General features: G+C 40.9%; 2 protein-coding genes across 7 annotated transcripts in view; one reads left to right on the forward strand and one right to left on the reverse strand.

The window, feature by feature from the left end:
* LOC105423430 (uncharacterized) overlaps window positions 1–8069 on the reverse strand; it is a 200579-nt gene extending 192510 nt beyond the window's left edge. Inside the window, exon 1 of the mRNA XM_089074070.1 lies at window positions 7164–8069. Within this exon, the coding sequence (XP_088930196.1) occupies window positions 7164–7259 (96 nt within the window). The 5' untranslated portion in view covers window positions 7260–8069. The remainder of the gene's footprint in view (window positions 1–7163) is intronic.
* Window positions 8070–24908: 16839 nt separating this feature from the next.
* Window positions 24909–27555, forward strand: part of nAChRalpha6 (nicotinic acetylcholine receptor alpha6) — a 223437-nt gene continuing 220790 nt past the window's right edge. For 2 of the 6 annotated variants that reach the window (XM_089074103.1, XM_089074101.1), the window contains exon 1: window positions 24909–26066. The gene's annotated coding sequence lies outside the window, so the exon portion shown is untranslated. Of the gene's footprint in view, window positions 26067–26107; window positions 26577–27555 lie in introns of those variants that run through there. The other 4 variants (XM_089074098.1, XM_089074102.1, XM_089074099.1 and 1 more) reach the window with 3 other exon arrangements.

The following is a 27555-nucleotide window of genomic DNA, read 5'->3' on the forward strand; positions in this document are numbered from 1 at the left end:
CTCTCTTTCTCTCTCTCTCTCTCTCTCTCTCTCTCTTCCCCTACTTATCTCCATTAGCTTTCTGTTAGCATAGAACGGTAATAAACGTTTTCTCCCTTCTTGCATCTCCTCTTTGGTATTCTTTTAGTATCCCGTTCTTCTCGTGTAAAGCTCAAATTACGCAAAGCCAAAAGATTTGCCCTCTCGAAGGTTACATCGACTTGATCTCGGCGGACCGTTGAAAATCAAAATCGAGATTGTATGCTTCTGCTCTACCGTGGCTCTCGAATTTGCCCGTTCTTGACATTTCTATCGTGATCTGTGCACGCGTGTTGCACACATCACGCTACCATGATACGCGTATGTATGCGTATTGCACACGTGTACCGATCTGTATCGTGTGTCAGGCGGAGTCGCTCGCTCTCACTCCATCATAATAATAATTACAGTACCGGTTCGGTTGCATTGAGACGCGCTCGAGCTCAGTGCAGCATGCTTCGAGGATGGAGATGAAATGAACGAGGCATAAAGACTGAAGGAGAGAGAGAGAGAGAGAGAGAGAGAGAGAGAGAGAGAGAGAGAGAGGAGGGAGGGAGGGAGGGAGGGAGGGAGAAATGAAGAGAAGAGGCTAGAGAAGAGAAACGAGTCGTAAGAGGGCAAACGAGAGAGAGGGAGAGAGAGGAGGAGGAGGGAAGGAGGCAGGGAGGGAAAGCAGTAGTACCGGTCCAGCGTGTCCTCGTCGAGTACTTCGGGGCACGTAGGTAGGTAAGCGTTGTCTTACGCCACGCTGATGCTAGTGCCACTGGATACCAAGAGTATTCCCGACCCAGCTATTTTCATCCATTTACTGCTCGTCAGCGCGTGACAGAAAACTCTGAGTTTTCCTCGACGGAGCTTCGAAGAGCGAAATTAATCGCACCGTCGATCTTTGCGGAAAACTCCCGATCGTTCGCTTCTGAATGATCTGGTTTCAATAAAAAGAAAACGCACAGAATCGTTTTGATGAGAATCGAGATACGCGATATTATATTGTGCTCTCTCTATACAAAATCCTTCATTTTAGCAATATCATGTATCAAAAATTAATTTCTGTTGATGCATTTGTGCAAATAAGCTTTTGTAAAAATTTGTCATTTTCAAAAATATTAATAATTAACATATAATCAGTGATTTATATAATTCTTATTTAATAATCGCAATTGCGTTAATAATGATCAAAATTAAAAGAATAGCCAGGACGTTTCGCAAAAATACAATTCAATTCTGTCGCTTTTCAATTTTAAACATCCTTTGCATTGGGAAATGCCAACTGACGCGGTTTAGCATGGCTCTAGAATGCAGAAATACGACAGGGTAACTTAGAGAATATATTAGGATCGTCAAAGCTTTTATTTCAGCTACGTGAAAGATCTTGCCAGGACGAAAACCTCACGTGTCGGATGAAATATCGGACCTTTTACATATGAGGGTTTAAGAGCGACATATGCGTAGGGCGCACAGGCGTCCCCTCGCGTCGCGACGCCACACGGGGGTGCTATTGGATACGTTAATTCATATAATGGCCCGCTATTCCACCCTGCATAGGAAACTAATTCAGGTGTAATTTTCCATTTCGCGCAACTGCATGGTATCAACCCTCCTGTGCTACTTTGCCCCTTTGCTTTAATTAAATTATCACAACACGCCGGCACGGAGGCAAAGAAATTAGTTCCAATTTGAGCTTGATTCACGGTTAAGTCTTCGGTCGTCCAGTCAAAGTAGATAAGAAAAGTCTTCGGGCCTAATAGACATCGACCCGCCGGCGTTATCTCGCGACGTAAAGTCGTATCTGAATGAGAATACGATATCCCCCGCGGCTTTATCACGCGACCGGGATTTATACACACATACAAACGTCCACGCACCTACGTTTATCACCGAGTTAACGTAACTCAGACTCCCATCCACTTTTGCCGAAGAAACGGCAATAGCGGCAGCAGCGTCGCGATATCCAATCTCTAATTCGTATCTGACGGCTGTGAAAATTTATGCTCGCGTTTCTCAGACGTTCCCACCCATCCTAGAAATTCAAGTCGAATTTTGCAAATCTCGTTAAGTTAAATTTTATACTCCATACTTTATGTTCCAAGATATACAGATTATTCATTCGATACATATTGCAAGCAAATCAATACGAACATGAATAACATATCAAACGTAGATATTGGAAAATCGGAGAATTGCTTGGATTAAATTATTAGCCAATTCTATGCATAAATCATTTTTCTTTCAAATCAAATTTCAGCGAACACTTTGCCACCGATGATGCCCCGTTTTTTACACAAAGATAATGATTAATCGTTTTTATCGACAGGACAACGCTGGGATTCACAGCTACAAGAGAATTCTCCCGAGAATCGATGATATGTTAATGAGGCGATAAATATTTATGTCGCGCGAAGGCCAGTCCGCGAATTGTTACGGAATTATATATAGGAGTGTCATCTGTATTAATAGCTAAGTTGCGGTAGTCGGAAATTCGCGTGGAACAGACAGCTCCTTCACGGTCGGACAAATTTTTGACGATCGTAGAAATGAACGGGAAGTTCTCTCTATCTCTCTCTTTTGATGAAGAACTCTTGGCTGGCATATTAAACGTACCGCCTCCAAGCCGCGTGATAAACTTCGGAAACGCCCGGCGCGCGCTGCTATACAATAATTATAATGTGCAGCTAAGAAACAAGCTCGCGGAAATTAGAAGGGAAATGGGCCGCGGTAATTTGAAAATGCAGCCTCATAAGCCTCGAATAACTTGAGGCACTTGAGATGCTGCTACTTTGCGCGATGCTGCACAATCTCGAATCTCGGAAATTGTTACGAGCTTTTTCAAAGCCTCGAGGCTCGTCGTTAATTCGACGTGTTAATACGGAAAACGTGCGCGCAACAAATGTAACGAATACCGATTACACAAACTCCTCGTTCTTAACCGTCTGCAGACGTTTACGTCACGATCGAGATAAAAATTGTGTATGATTCATCGCGTTGCGACAGCTCGACGCGTTTCCTTGTTGTAAAATGCAATCGATTGTGATCTTGAAACTTACGTGCATCTCTATCACTTGCAGAAGAGGAATCGATTGAGCGAGAATATTTATGTCAAAAATCGTATTTGTTTATTGTAACGTCGAATACACGATTTTTAGCTAGAAACAAGAATCGTGTGGCCCGGACATTCGATTGCAAAATCTCGTTGGATTCGCGCGCGCGCGCGCACGTTGTTTTTGACAATCGCAAACGTGCAAAGCAATTTTTCGACGCGTCACCGTGATAGGTACGAAAAATCTAAACATACGCAAACCGTGTATCCGCGGGCTGCGTTTATCATTTTCCGCCGCTTCTTCGTTCCCCCGCTCGCCCGTGCAAACGCTCGCGTTTCATTCTCCATTACATGTGTAACGCCCGAGTCTTTGACATTGCGACGAACGGTGCGCTTAAGCCATTTAATCTCTCGCATACGTGATTCAACGATGTCGCAGAAACCTCGTTGTCGTCGTCGTCGTCGTCGTCGTCGTCGTCGTCTACAATAATCTAAACACGCGAGACACGCACGTTTCGATTGTAAAACTGGAGCAGGTCAATTTATTCCACTTTGTCATCAAAATCATATCATTGAGAAACGAAGGATAAAGAATAAACAAAATTATTTATTACATGTGATCACAAAATTCTGTTTCCCAAGTTTTATGTTTCCCATTTTTCGGTTAACTTGCTTAGGTTAGGCTTAACCTTATGATAATACAAAAATTATGTTTTTCTATTTATGGTTAATCATTAAACTTTTATAGTGATAACTTTAAAAATTAGCCATGAGTTTAATGATTAACTATGGATAGAAAATCACATTTTTTAAATCTAAACCACCAAGTAACCAGAAAAATCGGATTGTCCGTGTCACCAACAGACAACTTTTTAGAAATTCCTTTGTGATACTATTGATTCGATAAGAAGAGTGAACACGCTTGCATTGTTGTTGAAAAGAGAATGAACACACGAAATGCGATATAGAATGGTGAATAAAAATTCATGGAATAAAATGACGCAAGGAACTATCAAATGGATATCGGTAGAAGAAAATGATTAAGCAATCATAATAATATACAGAACGACATACAGAAATTATGATTGAAAAATGTCATTAGATAACAAATTAAATTAACGAGAAATTAGTCACGTAATAAATTATTACAACATTTTAACAAAGGTAAGATTTCAAGCACAAGAGAGAAAGAAAAGACAAAGAGGAAAAAACGGAAGACGGGAAGCTAAAAAAGATAGGAAAAGAACGACAATCTACAATAGCTCTTCTCTTCTCGTCCTTCTCCGTATCGCTGTCATCGTTCTTTTTCTTTGACTCCGCTCGCGATACTATTCCCAAGCTTGCAGCGAGCTACATAGCGAGCGGAGCGGAATGAAAGAGAGACAGGCGGACAGAAAGAGCTACGGCGTTTATTATTAGGTTGCAGAAAGGATTCTACGGTGCGCGCGGTGAGACATTCACGCAATTGATCGAATAAACGAATGCACCGCGCGCTTCCGACGTGTTAATCCGAGAATCGTTATTTCGAGAAGGAGAGGCGAACGTGGCGCGTCCATAAAAAAAATGCAACCCGATGCATCGTGCGACACGCATTAAATCGCGAGTTCGTTCAGATGCGAGGCACGTATCGAGAGAGGATTACGTGGATTAGTATGTTCCACGGTCAACGGGAGTTTATGTATTATGCATCGGAATACGACGGAGAGGCGTGACGCAAACGAGAAAAAAAAGGGAGGGGGAGGGAGAGAAGCGTCTTCGCGAGATCTTGGTTTATGATATCGGCGCACCGATGTTGTGCACCGAGGTGCTTTCAAGGTGCGCGCCGCACGCTAATGCACCTTATATCACACATTACCAATTAATTTCGTCATCATCGTGCGCCTTCTCGATGGCAAGGGTTTAATCCCGTAAAGCGGTATTAGCGGCGACGAGCCAAGTACCACCGGCGGGATTCGACCCCTCGCCCGCCGTGAATTTCACATCGGGCATTAACGACCGTTTATTCATCATCTAATCTTTGCCGTGGCTTTTTCACGCCTCGCCGCTTTAAAGTCCGACAATGTAAATGCGCGTAGTTTTAAACTCCCCGAGAACGGAACTTCGGGACTTTCGTATACGCATTAACGGTGCGCGACGCAAATGCCGGCGGGGCCTGTGTGTGCGTGTGCCCGCGTCGGTATGCATTATTACTAGTTACATGACGTAGTTGCTACAATCTCGAAACTTGCAGCATGAAACTTTAAATAGAAATTAAACATGGGAATACTAATGGTATGGAGCAACATGTTAAGATTTGCGCGCACGTCGCTTTAATCTATTTCATCTCGAACATTTGGAATCATGCGGTACGATCTTTCGTGTGTAATTAAAATAATTTCGTATGTAATTATCGAATAATCGATTTCGCATATCGTTACCTAATCAACTGCAGTAACGGCAGGAAAATGCCAAGTAATTTACAGATATCAAATTTTAAAATATCAAATTTCTTAGTGATGATCATCATTCCTACTTATTTATCTCTCTCTATTCATTCGCGTACTTCACCGATTGCATTTACGATAAACAGCGGAGATTGTTAAGTGCCGATGCAGTCGTCTCGATACAAGAAGCTCTTGCAGTCTCGCATTCATAAAAGAAGTGCTACTTATCTTCGAAATATAATTATTGTAATTGTCGTCACATCAGATTTCTTGCATCACCCGAATGCGTCACCCGAATAACACAGTGCTCCAATGTGACAAGAACGCATCTTTAAGTCCATAGATTGAACAAAGAATTTTTTTATCAAATGATAGATTGCAAAATGGAATTTTTCATGCGGTTATAAATATAAACATTTTACAAACTAAATTCGAAATCTCAAATTTTTAACAAAACATTTTTTAACAAAGATATTCGATAAAGAAAACGCTTCAAAACTATTAATAATTTTCCAAATAGTTATTATATTAAATATTATATTAAATAATAATCTTTACTTCGTTATCCATGTAAAATAATTAAATAATATCATTGTGCATTAAACTCAAACAGGTACATTATGCAAAGAAGAAATCGATTATAAATATCGATTATAATATATTTTAATCAAAATAGAATTTTTGACAAAAGACAAAAACGTTTGATAAACAAAATGCTTTTTAAAACCAGTCATTAAAATTTTTCAAATAATTATCATATTCAAATTATGTGCATTAAATTCAAATAGGAACATTATGCAAAGAAAAAAATCGATCATAAACATAAACATTTCACGATAAAATCTGGAACTTTTGACAAAAGATAAAAGCGCTGGATAAATAAAACGCTTCAAAACTATTCATTTATAATTTTTCAAATAGTTATTACATTCAATAATAACCTTTATTTCGTTAGTCATGTAAAATAATTAAATAATATTATTGTACAATAAACTCAAATAGGAACATCGCGTGCAAAGAAGAAATTTTGAACTGGGAAATATTTAATTTACAAATGTTATCACTGTGATAATTATTATTATCTGTTCGTATTTAATTGTTTACAGAAAACAGTGTTGTATTCGTACACGATCAACAATATTCGAATCTCAAATGAATTAATATGGAGCACCGCATAAGTAATAAATCCACTGTGTGTATCATTATCATTATTGATATCGCCATTGCTATCGCTTTTTGCCGAATCTCTCGAAATTACGCTAATAAATAATAATTCGACGTATTATTCTTTGGGAAGTTTCGCTCGAAATAAAAAGATAATATTTCTCCAGAATATAAAAGATAATATTTCTCCAGATATAAAAATTTCTTAACATAAAATCAACTGTCACGAAAAGAGAGAGAAAGAAAGCCGCGTAAACTGGCGATCTCCATTGACTCCCGAATGAATAGAAACAGAGCAACACGTTAACGAGAACTCCGCGTATAAAAAGTGTCGGGTTACAACGTAAACATTTCACGCAAAACCAAGCGGGCTACCTGATATGCAAAAAAAAAAAACATCCGCGAAGGGGCGCGTCCTTCGAACCGCGCTGAGCAGAGACAGCTGCTCGGGCAAAATACGCAGCGCGATAATCTGAACGATATCACAATATAACGAAAGAAGAAGAAAGAAGAAGACTCACCCGATGAGGCATGCCGACGACAGGTGATGTCCCGACGTTGTCTCTGGCGATATCCTCCTGGCCGAGGTCACTAACTAGCCCGTGCACATCACCCATGATTCCCGGTTAGCGCGTTTCACGACGAGAAACTTATCCGTCACACTCTCCGGGGGCCGTTGCGTACTACGGGGGAGGGGGACGGTGCACGTACACACACGGGCGCGTGAGAGAATGAGAATGACAGAGAGGAGAGAGAAGAGGAGAACGCGGGCGGAGAACGCGAGCGGCGGCGACGACGGCGGCGACGACGACGGCGGCGTCGGCGGCAACGGCGTGGTGATGCGGCGGCGTTCAGGGCGGATGCACCGGGTGCCTCGACGATCATCGCGTCATGTCTCTCGAAGCGTGGCGGCCAGCCGCGGCCGCAGACGGCGATTCCGAAACTGCATTCCCCGGTGAAGGCTGTGGGCCGGTAGTAGCGCCGCTGGCTTCCTCTTCGTTCGAACTCGCGCCGCGAGTTCGCCTCCTCCTCATGTGTCGCGTCCGCTTTGAGAGTTCGCGCGGGTTCTCGCACGGGTTACGTCTGCCCGTGGACGGAGACGGCGAATTTCGGAGCACACTTTCGGCGGGGCGTCACTGTTTCTCTACTCACACCACTGTCCCGCATCCGCGTGAGACGCGCTGATTATCGCGCGAGTACACAAGTCAGATCTCACGACCGAGAGGATCACACCGCTCTGAGATACATATACATATACACACAGGACACACGAAGGAAAGCGAAGGCGCGTCCACGTCACACAGTAACACGTTGGGCTGCAGAAAGCGAACTGTGATCCGCCGCACGGACTCGAGCGAAGTTCAGCGTGCTACGTGATGGCGCCGCGGCAGGAGCACGACTGAGAGCGCCGCGTCGCGCCACCGATGGTACTACTTCGAGTCAACGGCTCGCGGCGTTACGGCTGGGCCGAGACAGAGAGAGTGGGGAGCGCATGAGCGAGAGAGAGAGAGAGAGAGAGGGGATGCGCGCGCGTGCGACTTGAGCCGCGCGCTGCTCTCGTCTCCTCTCTCTCTCACTCTCGTTCGTGTATATACAAAGGCGACGACTACGCGCGCGTATACTGTGGCTCACGCGAATAGGCGGTGTCGCGGTCCCAGGGCCGCACGGATCGAGATATTCTAAGGGCCGAAGGGGGAAGAGAGGTTACAGAATATGCGGTTAATGTAGCTCGCTTCTCGTATGAGGGAGCAAAATCGTACATGTTTCCGAGAACAAATAACGCTTGACTCGCACAATCTCGATCTCTTCTTCCGACGCGGTCTGCTCTTGCTTCGTACCGATAATGCGATAACTAATTTCACATAATTCGATAATAAGTATCGAAAAGATGCTATAATAAAATCGTGACGGATTCAAAATGTGCGTGCACGAATTTTACCTTCGCTTTCCGCTCGTCGAAATCCGTGTTGCTCGCTCTCATATTCGTGATTTGAATTTTATAATTTATTAGAATGTTTCTGAAAATTTTTATGATAAAAGCAAAAGAATTTTTACAACTCACGTTATATTTAATTATTTTATTTCAACTGAATTTAACTCATGCTGTAGATTGTAGGTTCACGATACTTTCGGCGACAATAGCAAACTATCATTCGGATTCACGAGCAACGAAGGACGTGCGTTATGCGTCCGCCATGATTGGTGCGGTTCACACGAGATTTGTAGCCAACGTCAGGTGAATCTGTTTCGGACTAGTCACTTCCAGTCACATTTATATTCATATAAATAATTCGAACAATCAAATAAAAATAATGAGTAAATCAATCGGTAATTGGCGCGATTGCACGGGTTTATTGATAATGCATTTTATACTACGTTAATAAATTACTAGAACAATGCCGAGGCGTATTTTTATTGGTTTAAATAATTACGCGTGATCACGTGATCATATTTCAAAGTATCTAACATAACGTATAATAAAATGAAATTTTCTGGTAGTTTAAACTGATTTGTTAGAAGAAACCTTTGATTTAAATTTAATAGATTCAAAATAATAAAAAATAAAAACGGATTTAATTTAAATAATTTTAATTAAAAGAATTAAAAGTATAATTAATACAAGACAAGTTATAATTTATATATATTTATATTTTACATATTTTGTTTTGAAAATTTATTCTTTAGAGTATAACATTGAACATTGAAACGCTAATTAGAAAAGAATTTCCCGTAAAAATAAAGGACTAAATAGAACGAGGAAAGTAAATAAAGAAAAAAAAATTGAATTTTTAAAAAAATAAACAAACTTAAAGGAGAGCTTCCTGAAGTAAAGAACATATGATCACCGTACGCATCCGTACATGTCATGATGTCTCGTGAATTTACTTTGTCCTTTTTTTCTTTATGAGAGAAGAAAATTCTCCTTTTTCGCTTCGATAATCAGACAAATAAAAGCATACGTGTGAATATCGGGAGTGCCGGATGAAGTATCGCTCGATCGCCGCGTCGTGGCGTGCTAATCAACGGAGGAGAGAACCGCTGATTAATAGCACAGGCGGTATTACTAGATGCACTTGCGTTGTGCGTCAAAACATTCACGTAGGTAATGGCCGCGCCTCTTCCCCGCGCCGAGTTATTTCCATGTTCGAGACGCGTCGCGTGTCTAATATGATCGGACGGGAGAGAGCACGATCGAATGGACTAGTCGCATCAATCGAGGGGCATGTTAACGGTCGTTCATTCACATTATCTGACTCGGGGCAAATAAACAAACACGCGGTCTGTTTTAGAAAATTGACCCGTCGAGATCCCTACGCCGCGCGTATCGCAATGTAAACATCGCGATTCCTGGTATTAGGCTAAATAGTTATTTTTCGATAATGGTTACATCGAAACGGTTCTGCTTATTCATGAGTAAGTCTTTTCAATAATTATTTTATAACTAATTACTTCAACTCTTGTAAAATTAATTAATATCTGATTTTAATTGCAAACAAAGTAATATTTTTATATTTCTATATCTTCAATATATATATATATTTCTTGCTGTATATATTATACTATACTAAATTAAATTTCTTGCTTCTACATTTTTCACACATGTGAGAATAAAATAAAACATATACCATTGAATGTTCGACAATCGATAGATTACGTCTCCGATTACGATTAAACGTCTCCTTTTTCTTTAATAACTTTGTGTCTTTTGTTAAAGCACAGAATAAACATTGAAGAAGCCAAATCCCATTTGAATGCATATAAACCATAGACTTATTGCATATAAATCTATGATATTTTAATCTTTTTCTAAAATCTAAGAACTAAAATCTTATTTATCATATGATTTTCTGAAAGCATTGATAGAGAAGTTTCCAGAAATTCTTAATCTTACAGTCAACGTTTTCAAAAGATTTGTCGGACACAATTTGTGGTAGTAGCAATGATATCTGAACATGAGCGAAATAACCGAAAAATTTTTATTAAACAGTTAATAATTAACAGTTACAATTCGACAACAGTAAATTATAAAATAACTGTTATCAAAAATAACGCCATTAATTCCCAATATTGCCGTCACTTTATCATTGAAATACAAAGTGCTGATAGTTTATTCGTTACGATATGTTAAAGAATTCTTTGAAATGTGCTGTGTCGCGAGTGAGTGAGTGAAATAATGGAGATTCTAAGAATCGAGGCAGACTGCTCCTGGCGACGGATTGTTTACACCGACGATGCGAATCTTTTGCTACAAGGACAAGGTAAGTGCCTAGATATTAAAACTTGTAGTAAATTTATGCAAGCTATACCTGTTATGTATTTTCGACATACATATATTCGACATATTTCATTAAAGTGACGCATTCGAAGTGTTTTTCAATAATAAATTATTATATATATATTAGAAATTCGTACTTGATTATTTTAATGTAGGCAATTTTTATTTGTGCGAAATATTAATTATTTATTATCAAAGAATCTCTCCCGCGAAGATTTTTATTTATTTGTTTTGAATTAAAGTATGTGTTTTCAGATATTTAATATTAGAAATCTGAATTTTATCATTATAAGCAATTTTGCATCAGTTATTGAATCGTATCAATTATTTTTATTTGTACCAAATATTAATTATTATCAAGGAAACTCTCCAGTGTAGATTCCTGTTATTTATTTGTTTTAAATTAAAGTGTGTGTATATATAATATAATATAATTATATATATATATATAATTATATATAATTATATATAATATTAGAAATCTACATTTCATCATTATATGCAATTTTGCAACAATTATTGAACCATGTCAACTATTTTTATTTGTACAAAATATGAATTATTTATTACCAAGGAATCTCTCAGCGTAGATTTTTATTTATTTATTTTAAATTAAAATATTTATTCAAATATATATAATTAAATAACTGTTAAATAATTATTGAATATCAGAGTCCCTTTTGATTACGTAATGTGCATTTCTATTTTCTACATGCTCTATATTCAAATAATAGCGCACCGTTTCGACTTCAAAGGGATAAACGCGAATTATAAAGACAATTAGCCGTTGCGAAGAGAACGTTCTGAAAACAAAGGAGCGAGTGTAATAATCAATTGTGATGATGAATGAGAGTAACGAAAGTTCTCTTCGCGCCATTTCCTGTATTTTCTCGCATTTCTCTGGCGCAGTGATTAATTGTACAACTTAACGATTATATTCAAACGGACACGACGGAGGCGAATCTTGCTATCGTGTCTCGGTTAAATGAGCGATTCTCGGTTATCCAATAAATGGCGTGAAACATTAAATTGGAATCGGCGTGCTATCATGTTTTCTCACGTTCGATACAATATTTGATGCAGATATTTGCACAAGAATGAAATTTATACGATCGCACTGTCCTCTCCTTTCATTTCGAATGAATTTTTTTGCCCATAGAAAACAAATACAAATAACATAGCAATAGCAATAATATTTTTAACAATAACGATTAATTACCTGCTGTTATTGATGAATGAAATGAAGAAAACAATTTCTGGCAAATCTAAAAACCTGGCCAGGCCGATATAGATCTGAAAATAATTTTGTTGAATCTTCAAAATTATTATATACGAAAGTAATATAATAATTCAAATTACTAAAGAGTCAAACATTTTTGCAATATTATCATCATATTTGAGCGTTATATGATCCAACAAAATTATTTTCAGATCTGTATCTGGCTAAATTTTTAGATTTGCCAGGAAAACTGTTCTCTCCGTGTTCGAGCATGTAATTTAAAATTTATAATCTGCACCAATTATTAATATAAATCTTTGATCACAAATTTATTTTTAAATATATTTACCGATGTATGAAACCAGCATTCCAAAATTGATTTTAAATCTTTTATCATTATGCAAATGTTAAAAATGCTTGCGTTGTCGATTCCTTTATTTAAGAGATTAAATACGAGACGATTGCCCGTGTCTCTTCATTGAGATTCATTGTTTTTGTTCGCAACAGTTGCAAGCGCGTTCGCATCTATTACACACATAATTTTATCGGCCACGTATGGCAGAGAGGGCAGATCTGTCCTCGGGCGAGTGCGGCCCTGTGGGGTGTAATTGCCGCCACCCTCTGGGTTTCATGTCGCAGGGCCGGCGCGACCATAATTCGTCGTCGATCGCGACGATTGCGGCGACTGATTGCGAACGCGATTTAACCGAGAACAAACGGGGTGGCCGTACGTTTGCCTTTAAAACATACCTCGCGCTCGTATAAACCGACTGTTAAATTGCGCGCTTTAAAACGATTTAGATTCCTTTTACGCAAAACATAAAATTTATGCACGCGCGCTGTCCGATTTCCGAGTGACAGCCTTGTAATGATTGCAGTTATTATACATGTGTATGGTGTAATCGTTCCCTCATAATGTTCCCTTATTTCACAATGTTTTATAACATTTTATAAAATTAAATTTATTTCGTGGTCACACAAAGTTAAAAAAAAGTATAATGAAATGTATTCTTTAAAGAAATTGAATATTTTTAATGTAGAATCGCTGTTGCACAATGAAAGATATGTAAACACGTATGGAAAAGCAAAAAATCTTATAGAGATTGAAAACTATACAGAATGCAATGCAATATCGCTAATTGTTTCGCAATCAAACAAGAGTTCTCGTAAAATTTATTCTCTAAAATTCGGTAATACCGCGTGTTTCGAATATTTCGAATATTTTCCGGGATCTCGGAATCTCGTAATCGCGAAAGTATAAAATAAAATCTAGGGAGAACGCGTTGACACACACACACGCGCGCGCGCGCGCGCGCGTGTGTTGTAATGCGAACGATGGCCCTGCATTCCACAGGAGAGGCATCATCCGTCCTTTTGCCGCGGTATTACCGTGAATAACGTGAACATGATGCGCAGATGCTAATTGATAGTAATGCGCGATAATCTCAAACAATTTACCGAACTAGAGCCGTGTTTGTTCCGCGCCTCCCCACTGCCAGCATCACCGCCGCACACCCCCATAACTATCACGCGCGGGACCTCCGCACTACCCCATTGCCACCAGCATCCGTAACGCAAATACGGCCGGCGTACGATACCCCGTTCCATTTTTCATTAAAATTCAGAGAAACTTCCGCGCGGCTGTTGCCAGCGTGCGAGTTTGGAAACTACGCCCGCACCCTTTGTCCCGTGAAACTTGGTAAAATCATTTACATTAAGTACTCACCGCCGGGATAAGGCATGCATTCATAGTTATTATCTAACCGTATACAACCCTGCCTCGTCGTATACAAAAGCGAGCGCAAAACGGCGCAAACGGCAAAGCTCATCGTCCCATGTCTCAACGGCGGAGATTTGCGAGCGGAAACGTTGCTATTTTTGCCTGTTTTTTATGATACTTTGTCATTTTTTCCGTTTTTTATTTTATTGGACTTTGCTATTTTTTTTTTTCCTTTGCGGTGCCTTGCCATTTTTATGTCGCTTTCACTTTGTATCAATTGTGCAGCAGAAGCCATTTTCTTATTCGGCATTGTTAGACTCTTGCGTTTCCGGATTTAACCGACAGTTGGAACGATTTACGCTACTTCGTTACTCATATTAACAATGACAACAGTATTGTTACCATGCGAGATTTATATTTTACTCTTACTTTGTTCTTGGGAATTTATAATTATTAACATAAATTGCGTAAGAGCATTTGGCTATTAACCTTGGCACTACATGGGCGAGCTTGCGCCCCGGGAGAAGAATTATTGTCGAGTGACACATAATGCCACAGCAGTCGAGGCAGTTATGTGCGAATTCGTAAATTCGAATTCGGCTGGAACCGTAAAAAAGTACAGTTATTCCGAGAAACATATTTTTTTCTGCACAGAAAATGCCATCCTCGTTGGTCCTCCAACGACGAACCTTTCTTTTCGCAAAATCCTCGAAGAACGAAGGTGAGATTGTACCACTAGCTGTGATGGCGTGGAATACCATCGACTGCCAAGCGCAGATTCGAGATTCCAGACGGTGTACACTCGCGATTTTTCATCCGCGCCGTTAACTACGAAGTTTTCAATAGCGGCGGGCACTCCCCGAATTCTGCCAATGTCAACAAACTTGTGCGATCGAAGGTCTTCAAAATCCCGCTTGACGCGTTGGACATTTCCCAACTTTGCAAAAGTCACCGGAATTTTCGACGTTGTCAGAAAGAACGGTAGAATCAAAAGACTATTCCGAACGACTTTTCGCGCGCGGCCGATATTCTTCTCGTGTGACTTTGGAGATTGCCAAAATTCTCAGGTTTTTATAGATTCATAAAATACTCACGCGCGGATCGAGCGATGTTCCCGAACATTGTTCGTCGCATCGTCGACTTGGCATCCGTCTCGTCTCGTTCCCATCGCTAGCTCGCGCAATGCGCTCCCCGTCCTCGAGAGGGTATCTCTCATGCCCACCCTCCCGACTTCGCCGGGTATACACGTCCCCTTTTCGCCATCCAAGGGCGGCCAGGGTTGCCTGGCTAAGTCGCCAAAAGCTTGCACTCCCGGCGGAATTCCGCCGCCGTCATGCCTGAGACCGAGCGTATTGCGTGGCGTCCCTCGGCGTTGCCGATGCACTTCCATCCGCTGGGGATCGTGCTTCGTAAAATTGGATTTGCGCATGGCATGTAGACGATTTGTTATACCGGCTGGTTACATTCTTACGGTGGCTCCTCCACCAACGCCCGTAATATCCCGCTCGATGAACTCCCGCGCGATGATATTTCGTGGCGCGCACGCATCGGCAAACGATCTCATAATTGTGATTGATCGCCGACGCATTGTCGTGCATATAAAATCTCGCAAAACTCCCGTCCCTCTCTACTCCGAATCGATAGCTCATTAACTAGACGCGTTTGTATTTCCCATCCGTACTTGTCGCGCATCGCGGGACACGACGCTGCGAATTTAATACCATCGCGCGAGAGTCGCGTTACTACGAGAATTAAATATAAATAAATAACTGCGAGTAAATTGCAATTTGCGAGACCGTTTATAACGTTTGATTTCTACTCTTCTTGTTTTTAATTAAATTTCTTTTAACCCAGATTCCGGGATTTTAATTAAAATTTTCTGCCGATTCTTAGTTTTCCCGTCGCATATTTTTCGCCGTCCTAGCTTCGAATTTTGCCTATTCGCTATTTACCGTGACTCGCAGGAGGTGAGACGACGGTGTCCAATCGATTCTCCATAGCCGAATGAGTGCGCGCGTATACAGAACGCGTACGTCACGGTAAATCCGTGTGTCGGGCATGAAAATATCATGCGCTTCTATTAGAAATACAATGACATCTTATAAATATTATAAACTGGCATATCAGATATATACGAGATATTCAATAACAAGCATATTCAGCGAACGACATTCATTCACAAAAGCTGAAATAACATGTTTTATTAACAGAAATATAGAAAGTATCAATAACCCTTTTAAATTATGAGGGATTATCGCTGAAGAATAATCACCCATGAAGCGTTATGCATGTATAAATTTGATATTTTTCCACAAATTCAATGAATTTCATTTGATCTCGTCGGAATTAAAACGCGAATCGCTATCGCGCCATCATTGATCGATAGATTTGTAACGTCCGTCGCATCGGTACGCCACGGGTATGGATTACAAATCGTTTGTTCAATCATGATTTATGAACAGCATCGCACCACCGCTGATTACAATAGAGATTCTCCGCGAAATTGGCTGGACGAAAATTATTGTTCGCCTTGTAGATTTCGCAAAAAGTGCCTTAATTAGAGCAGTGGCTCGCTCTTTTTCTTTTTTTTAATCTATCCTAACGATCTCCGAAGAGATGTCAGAGAAATTTCTCGCTTTATTAGTAGAGAAAAAAGAGAAAACAATCGTGTCATTCACCGGCGAGTAGTGGGTGCAGGTTCCAGTCAATTTCACGGCGTCGTCCAACAATAAGCAACGTAGATAACGGAGATAGAGCCTTATCTACGAGCTCCCCTTTTCGGCCGACGGATCGAAACACTCGGTCGGAATGATAGAAGGTATCGTACACACAATAACGAACGAAGAACTTCGAGTACAGGGCAAAGTTTTTGCGATATCCGCGCAAACTTTATCAGATTTCGTGTAGTTAGGCGAGAAGCAGCTAGCTTCTCATCCGCACAGCTCAAGCTCCTGCTTTTAAAGCCTGTTTATACTTTCGTACTTAGTTTTCATGTGAGAAGAGAGAGAATAAGAGAAAGAAAAAGAGAGAGAGAGAGAGACAGAGAGAGAGAGAGAGAGGAGGGAGAAGAGGGAAAAGATTGGGCGAGATTGGGAACGAAACTTAGCTGACGGATACGAATCATTGGGCACGATATGGAATCCTAGGGTCGCACCTCGGTCGACGGCGGTGATGGACAAATCGTCTCGCGGAGAGAAATTGAATGTCGAACTAGTTTCCGACCACTTCTGGAAACGAATAGTTTCCGTCAGAACGGCTTTCGATAAATTTTCGTCGCGCGCACGCGCGCGTGTTAGCAAGACGGGAATATTTTTTCGCTCGCCGGACAAATGCGCCGTCATGCATCTAATACCTTATTTATGCGTTTAAGTAAATCAGCCATCTAAGTTCCGTAAAGGCCAGAAACGAGATTCTCCTCGTGTAACTTAGGGTGCTTTTGTTTGTTTTGGGGCTCCTTAAGTCCATGATTAACTCTCTGGAACGCTAACAGAGGTTACCACCGTGCAACCAGCGCAGGCAAATATAATTCTGTTTGCATATTAGTATATCCTTTATAACATGAATGAGAAACAATAATGAAAATTAACTGATGATTAACAATATCTTTTTTATACGTTTTTAAAAATTATGTAAATTCTGTTACGTCTGGACTTGGATACATTAGTCTTGTACGAAATATGTATTTCGACGTTATACATAAAATTATGCTAATCTGCTCTGGCAGAAATTAAATATAAATTAAAGGATAACTTTACTAATGTTCTACGGTTAAAATTTATGAGATTATTAAAATGAATCCATTTGTATTAAACCGCATGTTTTATTTTAAATAATGGCGAGTTTATTTAAGATATGACCATATGTTTTTTAAGCTTCAGAGAGTTCACGATAACTCACGTCGTTATGCGTAAAAAGATCGCTATTTTACGAATTAAATGTATCGCATCGTTGGCTGATTTTTTGTCGAGTACGAATTTTTTATCTTGCTTGCATATGCGTCATGAGAGATAAAACTGCATAATCGACTGCATATCATGTATTATTAGTTTCTGTCGACAAATGCTGATTAACAAAATTCTTGGGAGAAGGCAGACAGCATATTTAATCGAAAAAGAAAGAGATTCGTCTGATTTTTTTGTTAGGCCTAACCGTGCTCGTTTATTAGCCCCAACGTCCAACGGAACGGTTTCGTTTCCAATTCGATGATCAAAAGAACTCGGCATCCCTTATTTTCGTAGAAATTAATAATTTCCCGGAACATTTAACTCCACTTGATATTATCCACTTTTATTACTTTTATTCTCTGCCCGCTCGAGAGGAAAAGGGACAAGAGCTGTGCTGTGTTCTGGCAATAAGAAAAATACGATAATTTCATCAGAGACTAATCTTAGCTAGCTAATTCGCCGAGTCCGCGCGTGTACATTCGTCTTGATATTACATCCCGCATTATCGTAAAATAGGGGAACAGACTTGGATGTGCCCGAACTCCCTTGGAATTCATACGGTAGTTAATTAATTTTGGTATAGGGGTCCGTGCTTATTATGTAACCACAGCTATTGCGACCGCGCCGTCCGTGCAATTTGGCATAACGTTACAAGCCATGCGAGATGTTCCCGCTACTTTGTTCGCCGCGGCATCGCTCCCTTTTACGTATGCCATCGTGAAACAATCGTATTCCCCCTACGACCATAATCGGTCCGTGCTGCGCGCTACGGAGTATGTCTTCTATTTCCGCGTCGAGTTTCGGTTGGGTTTGTCCTCCCAGGAGGAATGTTCCTCCTAATTTATGAAACGCGACGGACGTTACGGCGTTTAGCGAGATGCCTTCGAAGTAGGTACGAACCTGCGAGTTGGCACGTGAAGCGAAAACTTTGCAGGTAACCAGGGTAGGTAGGTACCTTTGGATTACTACCAGACGGATTTTCTCGCAGCATCATTAGTATTCCGGAATATACAGACGTGGCGAGAGACAAAGAAAGATGGAAGGTGCACGGAGACGGGAAGCGGGCAAGGAGAGAGAGAGAGAGACGAAAGTTTCTCTCCCAAATGAGTACCTCACGCACAGAAACACGTTTCTCTACTCATTCTACTTAGCGTCCTACTACGTCCGACTCTTTTACACCGAGCCCTCTTTCACTCTTTCTCGCTTTTTCTTTATTATGCCCCTCCGTAACTCACGAGAAATAGTAAAAAAAAAAAAAAAAGAAAAAGAAAACAGGAATGAACTCTTAACGAATGCTTTTCTTCATCACATCAGATTCGAAGTAACTCGTAAGAGTCCACCCTTTTCGCCCTCGAGTCTTACAAGCGAGATTAACGAGGCATTTACATTAATTTGAGCTCATTTGACGTGTCTTAATTAGAGAGCCATGCGGGATTTTCCGATCACGATTGAAGTAGACATATTGGATACAATTATTAAACGACTCGACGTATAATTATACGATTGAAATAAATATATACACGTATATGCTACATGATGATCGACGTATACGACACATTTTTAATTCCGTTTGATTAAAATATACGAGGCGTGTCTTTGAAACTCGATGCAGAACGTAGAAGGGATAATCGACGTGAGCTAATTATTGGACTGCGAATATAAATCTTCTCGATGAAATTGACTGATGTTGAAATTACGTCTTTCGCGTGACCGAAAAGTCTCGGCAATCAATAAAAACAACCCTGTCGTGACGGATCTACATCGAGTGCATAATTTTGCAGAAAGCTGGATGCATGCGGGGGGTGCTCAGTCCCCGCAAACTTTATCGCCGTGACACGCGACAGCTGAAAGGAGTTAGTAAGACAAGAATAAATGCGGTTAACGCCGTTCCCCGTATACTTTCACACTGCTTGTAAAAGTCTTGTATATATAAGTACAAAGTTAATCGTATTCCGTTTCTATAATAATCGAAGTCGGTCAAACATATACACCGCGATTACTGCAAAATAATTTATCATTTTGTAAGCAAAGAATCAGTTGATTGTAACACTGATTAACTCGAAAAAGTAACCTACTTTGACCGTGATGACTAATAACATGTAACATTGCACCAGATTTTATTTAATCCATTTATCTTTTCTTCCCTCTCAATTAATCAATTTTGTCATTTTTTTCTTATAAGAGGAACTTTTTTATAAGTTTTTATGAGAAAATTTGTGAAAAGAATGCACCGATACATAATTACGACGCATACTTTTACGGTTTGTTTTGTATAACTAAATAACGAAATTTTATTCCTCGATCGATTTTATTCCGAAGTATTTTACTCCAAGAGGAATACCGGTTGAAGTTTACTTACGAAATGAAATTTTCGTAAATTGGAAAATATCGATACGATGATCTCGCTTGACATTTTTACTAGAAAAAACATGGACTCTATACTCGTTAAATAATCTGATCTTAAAATATTTTTTGAATATCATTTGATTTTCGGATACCATTTGTTAGACATGATTGAAATATATATTTAAATTGAAAATAATTTTATATAATTTCTCCTCTGTTCTACTCGTCTATTAGAACAGAAATTGAAGTTTCAAAGTTTCATTCTCATCATAACAGACGGTATCGACTGCAAATCGTACGCAGACTCGCTGTTTGACGTTCGGACTGGATAGACGAAGGCGTTAACATTTCCGTTTCATTCGAAGCATAGCGTGGAAAACACATATTTGCACAGATCGCACACATTCCATTCCGGATACGTCAATTGCGCAAAAGTTTCGAGTGATCTGTTCGCAAACCGAGTGACCCAAATAGACGTTTCCAGTGTCGAATGTTTGACCCGAAAGTTCGGGGAGAGAGAACCTCCCGGGTCGATCGCTAGCGGTTTTACTTCACTCCCTCGAGCACATACGAGAGAACTTGTCCCCGCGTGCATTTAACCGAGCGTTCCGCATCGGATTCGTCGCGCGGCGTAAAAGTCCACGGGCGATAGCGCGAGCGAGCGAGCGAGCGAGCGAGCGAGGGATACTATCGTAACACCTGGTGCCTCGTGCAATCGGCATTAAAGTGCAATGAGATTGAAAAGGGCGCAGAGAGAAGTCAAACCATCTCTGGACGATCCAAAAGAGCGAAAACTTGGCGACACACAATGACGCCAAGTTCCACCTCGGCGAGAGAGAAGCCTCGTCGCTTCTCGAGGCGCCACAATGTGATCCGCAGAGACGGCCCAGAGGGAACGCTGATTTCTCCACAATTTCTGTTATTTTGGGCGAATGCACGCGGGCAGCAGGCTGGTTCTCCAAAAAGGGACGGCCGGCTGTGAGGAATGGACCGTGGAGAGTGGGATGGGCTGGACTGTGTAGAGAGAGAGAGAGAGAGAGAGAGAGAGAGAGAGAGAGAGAGAGAGAGAGAGAGAGAGAGAGAGAGAGAGAGAGACGCGCCTATGAGGCGTGAGTTCGAGTTCTATCTTGGAGTTGCCAGGTGCAACCTTTCCCTTCCTGCTTGTATACCTGCTTTCTACAAAACATCGCTCATTCTTCGTGCCCTCCCATCCGTCTCAGACGTAGCCTTGACCATTCCGACGTAACGTAACGCCGCAAGAGACCCACTTGCCGGTCGTCGCGCGATAATCGCCGAGACGAATGAATAGATTTGTACGTGCTTTCACTGTTTTTTAATGGATGTGCCACACGACAGAATTACTTTCTTTCTCATGTCATTAATATTTATGAGCATTTCAGCTGTGAAACAATTGGTCTCGTTGTAATAATTCATTTTTTTTTTCAGCCCTTAGAAAATGTTAGTGGAGAACAAGATTGGAGATTAAAGCGCGCAAAAATTTGCATCTCAATTCTTTTTCGCGATTTATCTGTCGGTACTCGCGTATTTATGAGCGCATTGTTTTGTTGGGAGGCAAGAAGGAGAATCTCAGCCTTGACCATCTCGAAATGGCGCAAGCAAGATGACGATATATTACCTCGTCTGGTATCTTGCAGTAATTAGCATACTGAGTAGGTAGGTAATTGTATTCGATGTTGCTCTAAATGGTATGAGAATGAACGCGATGCCTGACACGCTCTAGAAACATAGTTTTGATTAGTGATTACGTTGGTGTGGCAAGCGCTTCCCGCTTTTGTGAAATTTAATGTAGCGTATGGCAAATTGCCCGCTCTCTCTCTCTCTCTCTCTCTTCCTCCCCCCCTCTCTCTCTCTCTCTCACTCTCTCTCCGTGAACTTTGGGTAGCTGTGTGCTTTGTGTCAGCCGAATTATCTTAGAATGGAGGAGCGCGCGTCTTTGTAATGGCTTCTAAGGAAGTTATAACAATGAGTAAACGACCTCGTATATATGAAGGAAAATGTTGAGAATCCCTGAATTCCTCTCTTTATATCTCTCTCTCTCTCTCTCTCTCTCTCTCTCTCTCTCTCTCTCTCTCTCTCTCTCTCTCTCTCTCTCTCTTTCTCTCTCTCTTTGTCACTCATCTTGTTTGTTACGTGTTTCTGGACTTTGTCGTGGACATTTATAATAATAATGATGTTCCACGTTAAGTATATTATACTGTTTATATCACAAATCACATAAAATATTTCAAGTAATAAGTAATTTTACACGATATATGTAAAATAATAGGAATCGTTTAATTATGAGTTATAATTACAGAATAATGGTTAGGAAAATGCTATATATCTAATGATTAGATTATATGTACTTGCTAAGTTTGTTATTTATGGCTGATTACGAATTGTTAATTGCAGTTTCACTGCATAATGAGAACTTTAATCAGAGTTATTAGATATAGTTATGTAGATATTAATTATTAACGTAATTTATCCAAACCATGCTATTATTACATAATATCAATGAGTAACTTTGATGAATAAATAAATTTTATTGATTATACTTTGGGTATTCATCTCGTAATTGCAATTATTTTATGTCAAATCAATCGATTTTGAAATATTATGAATTAAAATTAATTCTTACATTTTAAAAATACTAAGATTGAAAACTTAAAGAAGAGAAATAAAATATATTATAAAAGAAAATATATTATAAAAATAATATTTTTTCTGTTTTCTAAGCACTTATGATTGACATTAAATTTTTGATTATATTATATATTATACGTACTAAATATTTAAGTACTTTTTTTAAAAAATGCACACAGAACTGTACAAGAAATCTCTTCTCTCGACTAAAATACTATTAAGACGAGTAAAAATTCGATAGTAAATGCAAAAGCCGGTATTATTATCAACTGCAAAAGTAGAATCACTGCATTTTCATGCCTCGATAGTTTGAAGAAAGAGATTACCAACAATAGTTTCGAAAAAATTATTCTTATATAGAAACATAAAGACAAATTATCAATTTATTATTGAATAGATTTTATTAAATAATAATATGAAGAGTTCTTCAAGAGAGAGAGAAAGAGAGAGAGAGAGAGAGACTATTGAAATTTAATGTTTCATATTTCTTCAATTACATGTATCGTCTGACTGAAGCGCCTTGCGTGATTTTCTTGTAATCTTGTCAGCAAACAGCTGTTGGCAAGAGAGTTGCCTGTAATTTATGTTAGATTCAATTCTGAATATTACTCAAGATTTAAAAAACAAAAACATAATGACATATAACTAACAGCTTTTTTACTAATTATTCACAATAACATATTTAAATTTTTAAAAATTGTATAAATTGTACTATAAATAAATTGTATTTATTTATAGTACAAAAAGTGTACTAAAATTCATTAATTTATATTATACTTGGTTGTCATATCTTTAAATTAATATTTAATTTATAATAAGTACAAGATATAGTTTTTTGTAGTTAATTTTTGTAGTTAAATTTCTTTTAGAATTAAGAAAGAAAGATTTATTATATAAATACTTATTAATTTAATTAATTATCGTTTATTCGATACAAGATATTACAATTACAACAAGATATTACAATTTTTTACAGTATGTAAAATTCGAATATTTCTATTCAAGAATTGCAAAGATAATTGCATGCCTCTTTTCTTACAAAATCTTTAATCGACATACAATGCAAAGCACGTAAATAATTATGTTCGTCTGTCAACCAATACATTCGAGCAATCTCATCTTTCCTCATCAACACACATTTTTCCAGTAACTTCGAAAACAATCGATTCATCCGTCAACTCCGGTATCTATCCGCGTTCTACTTATCTTCCTGTCGTGTCGACACCCTCGGTGCATCGAAACTATGCCGAGATCCTGGGATCTCGACCACCGAGGCTAATCTCCTTTAGCGGACTTGGTCTATGCTCTAGCATCGTTCGCGACGGTCGCGATGGAATCAACGTACACTCTCGCGCGCGCTTACCCTTGAGAGGGAAGGCAAGAATAAAGGTAAAGAAGGGATAGAAGAAAGAGAGAGGACAGAGAGGGGGGGAAGAAAGAGAGAGAGGGGGGAGGGAGGGGGAGAGAGAGAGAGAGAGAGAGAGAGAGAGAGAGAGAGAGAGAGAGAGAGAGAGAGAGAGAGAGAGAGAGAGAGAGAGAGAGAGAGAGAGAGAGAGAGAGAGAGAGAGAGAGAGAGAGAGAGAGAGAGAGAGAGAGAGAGAGAGAGAGAGAGAGAGAGAGAGAGAGAGAGAGAGAGTTCGCGATACACGGCAACGGCCGTGAGCCACGGGGTTTCGCAAGGGGGTGCTTAGGATAAGAGAGATGAGGCATTCGGCACGCGACGGTTATTCGAGAGAGAGAGGACAAGTTCTCCGGTACATGATGGTGGGCACAATATTGATCTGTAGGGTGGGCTTCGGGGATGCTGTCCTCCGGCTCTCTCCTCCGCGCCCCCGGGCCGCCGTTCTCACCCGCCTTCTCGCGCCCCCTCGAGCCCCGCAGTATCACCCTTCCTCCGCGCCTTCGCACCCCCGAGTCTACTACCCTGGTACTCTCGTGTCGTGGTGGGGGTCACGCTGGTTGCGTGCTGGTCCAGTCCGCAGCCTCCCGCGAAATCGTGGTGGGAACTGGAGGCGGCTACGGGAGGTAGGGGCGTCGGAGAGGGTGGTTTCTCCGGAGGTGGAAGTGGCGGAGGAGGGTTATGCCTATCGTGGGGAGCGCTCCTCGCGTCTATATCGCGGCGGTGGCTGCGAGTCGCGAGAGCTTGACCGGCAGCTCGTACACGACCCCGACCGCTTCCTTTTTCAGGGGTTTCGGTTTCCGGTTCGGACACCCGTTCGCAGGGACGAGGCGGTTTTCTCCATCCCCCGTGTGTCCAATCCTTTTCTTTCTCTCTCTTTATCTCTATTTCACCTCTCTTATTTTCCATCACTTCTTTTTTTCTCCATCCCTGTTTTTCTGATCTTTCATAGTCTTTCCCAACCGCTGTCTCAGTCTACCGCGAGTTGCCACGTTCGGCCAAACTTCGCGCGGCGTAGATTCTGTGCGTGTGGCGTCTCTCGTTATCATCTTCGTCGTGCTCGTCGTCGTGGTTGCCGGTATATGTTATTACTGATTATTCACGTTCGCATCCCGCTCGTGTTGAACCCCGGGCGCGCGATGCGAGGTGGAACCGTGCGCACGAGAGGTACGACCACTTCACCGGGCAAGAACAATTAAAGGAACGGATAAAGGAACAGGGCACAAAGCAACACAGGCCGAAGGCGACGAGGACGAGGCGAATGGGAGTGCGGAGAAAAAGGAGGGATAGCCGCAATAGGACAGATAGAGCGGCGATGGTGAATGTGAATACACGAAAATGCACGTTCACGCGAACGCGTGATCCGTGCTGAAGGAAACGAGTGCGACGAAAGGAGAGGGAGAGAGAGAGAGAGAGAGAGAAAGTGCGAAAGTATAAAACAGATATCAAGGGAGGAAGGAGAGTAAAGCCAGCGCACGGGCGAAAACGGTGAGGAAAGCGGCGAATTCATTGCCTACGGATGGCAGAGGGAACAAGCTGCTGGCAGAGGGAGCAGCCACGCTCCACAAAGTTGCCTAGATACCGGGCAACACCGTGTTGCGCTCCGGTGAAGTAGGAGGCAGCAAAGGAGGCGGAGGTGGTGGTGTGCTGCTCCGCGAGAGGATGGAACGCGCGGTGGACTGTAGTGAGACGAGGAAGATGATCACCAGCCAGGCCGCGAACGCAGGTCCGTGGTGCTGCCAGGAGTCGCGATAGCACACCCGCGTCCCTCTCGAAGCTCGCCGAGAGAGAGAGAGAGAGAGAGAGAGAGAGAGAGAGAGAGAGAGAGAGAGAGAAAGAGAGAAAAGAAGGTGGAAAAGAGAGAGCATACATAGGTTGGCATTCTCGCGGCAGCGTGTTTGCGGCTTGAGAAGCCAATCGCGAAAAATAACCGCGGCGTCGTTTGCGGTGCTACAATTAGTTGTTGGATCCGTCAAGGTGTCGAATGGTGTCAACGAAATAGTTTCTACGCGTTCCCCTAGAGTTCTGGTATCGCGCGTGATCGTTTCATGGTGGACCTGCGAGTTCTCTTTTTGCATCGGGAAACATTTTTATTTTACAAGCCCACACACGGCCGGATATCGAACGTGTTTCTCTCGTCGTGTCTCTACGTCGGTTCGCGCTCGCGGCCGGAAATTTCGATCGAATCAACGAGCAGTGGAGGGTGCGAGCAGAGTAACGAAGTGAGCCTCGGTGCCGGTCGAGAACGGGGTGAGAGTACTCGTAACGATGGACGCCGCCGCGTGGGGGAGAACGGGAGCATTCGGTATCGAGTGAGGAAGCGTCATATCGTGTAGTCACCACGGACACCTGTAAACCGGGCGCGGACTCTCGCAATTTTCTAGGCAAGATTTCCTTCGTCGTATTGATGAGAATTCGCGACGAGGCGAATACGCATCGAAATTCGAATTTACGACATACGTATATACGCATAATTGGTAAAAGATATTGCGTGAAAGGTGTAGTCTTACGTACATTCCCGTTTACTATTAACTAGCAGCGTCGCAGCGTCAAAACTCCACAGACGCATTTCCTGTGAGATTAAAACTCGCGCCATTGTTGCCTTTCTGAGGCACGCGAGACAATGGAAAAATTGCTACCTGTGTCGATAGGTAGAAACCACGGTAATGGCGTGCCATTTAATGCACACTCCCTCGTGAATCCGATAAATAGGTCATCGTAATACTCGTGATCAATGGCTGATCGGTTCTGTGGAAAAGGCTGCTAATTAATTTACGTATTTTTACGGCATAGTTCAGGGCACTTCTCTCACTGGTATAATTTGGTGATATTACATCGGTAAAATACATTCGCGAGAACAAAGAGGAGTTATGCGTTTTCATGCGAGTTATGCATTATTGTATTTTCAAAGCGCGAAATAATAGATTATTAATTTTTATTTCTTTTTTTATTTTAAGCATTTTTATATTTCTTTAAACATAAAAATATTTCATTTTATTTAATAAAATGCTACAATATTCAGCGCTTTTAATGATATAAAATTATATAGGTTACAATATTTTGGGGAATTTCGTTTAAATTCAATATTGAATATAATTGAGTTCTTTATATTTTCTCGTGATAGTATTGATGAATTGTTCAACCGCAAAATGTTTTTGATCTACTTCGCAGAGATCGATTTATGAGTCTGCATATGCTATTGTTTCAATTATATTAATAATTCTTTCGGTTTCACCAAGAAGATGAAAAATTTATGATAACGGGGCTTGGCGAAACCGATCATTTCCAGTCGCATCACGTTTTTCCAAGGGGAATTCAAGAAATCTCTTCTTGCTGATAGTGAAATAGTAAATCAACCGTTCG

Source organism: Pogonomyrmex barbatus, unplaced genomic scaffold, assembly GCF_055798465.1.
Source record: "Pogonomyrmex barbatus isolate J1 unplaced genomic scaffold, ASM5579846v1 scaffold16, whole genome shotgun sequence".
In the NCBI taxonomy this organism is placed as follows: domain Eukaryota; kingdom Metazoa; phylum Arthropoda; class Insecta; order Hymenoptera; family Formicidae; genus Pogonomyrmex; species Pogonomyrmex barbatus.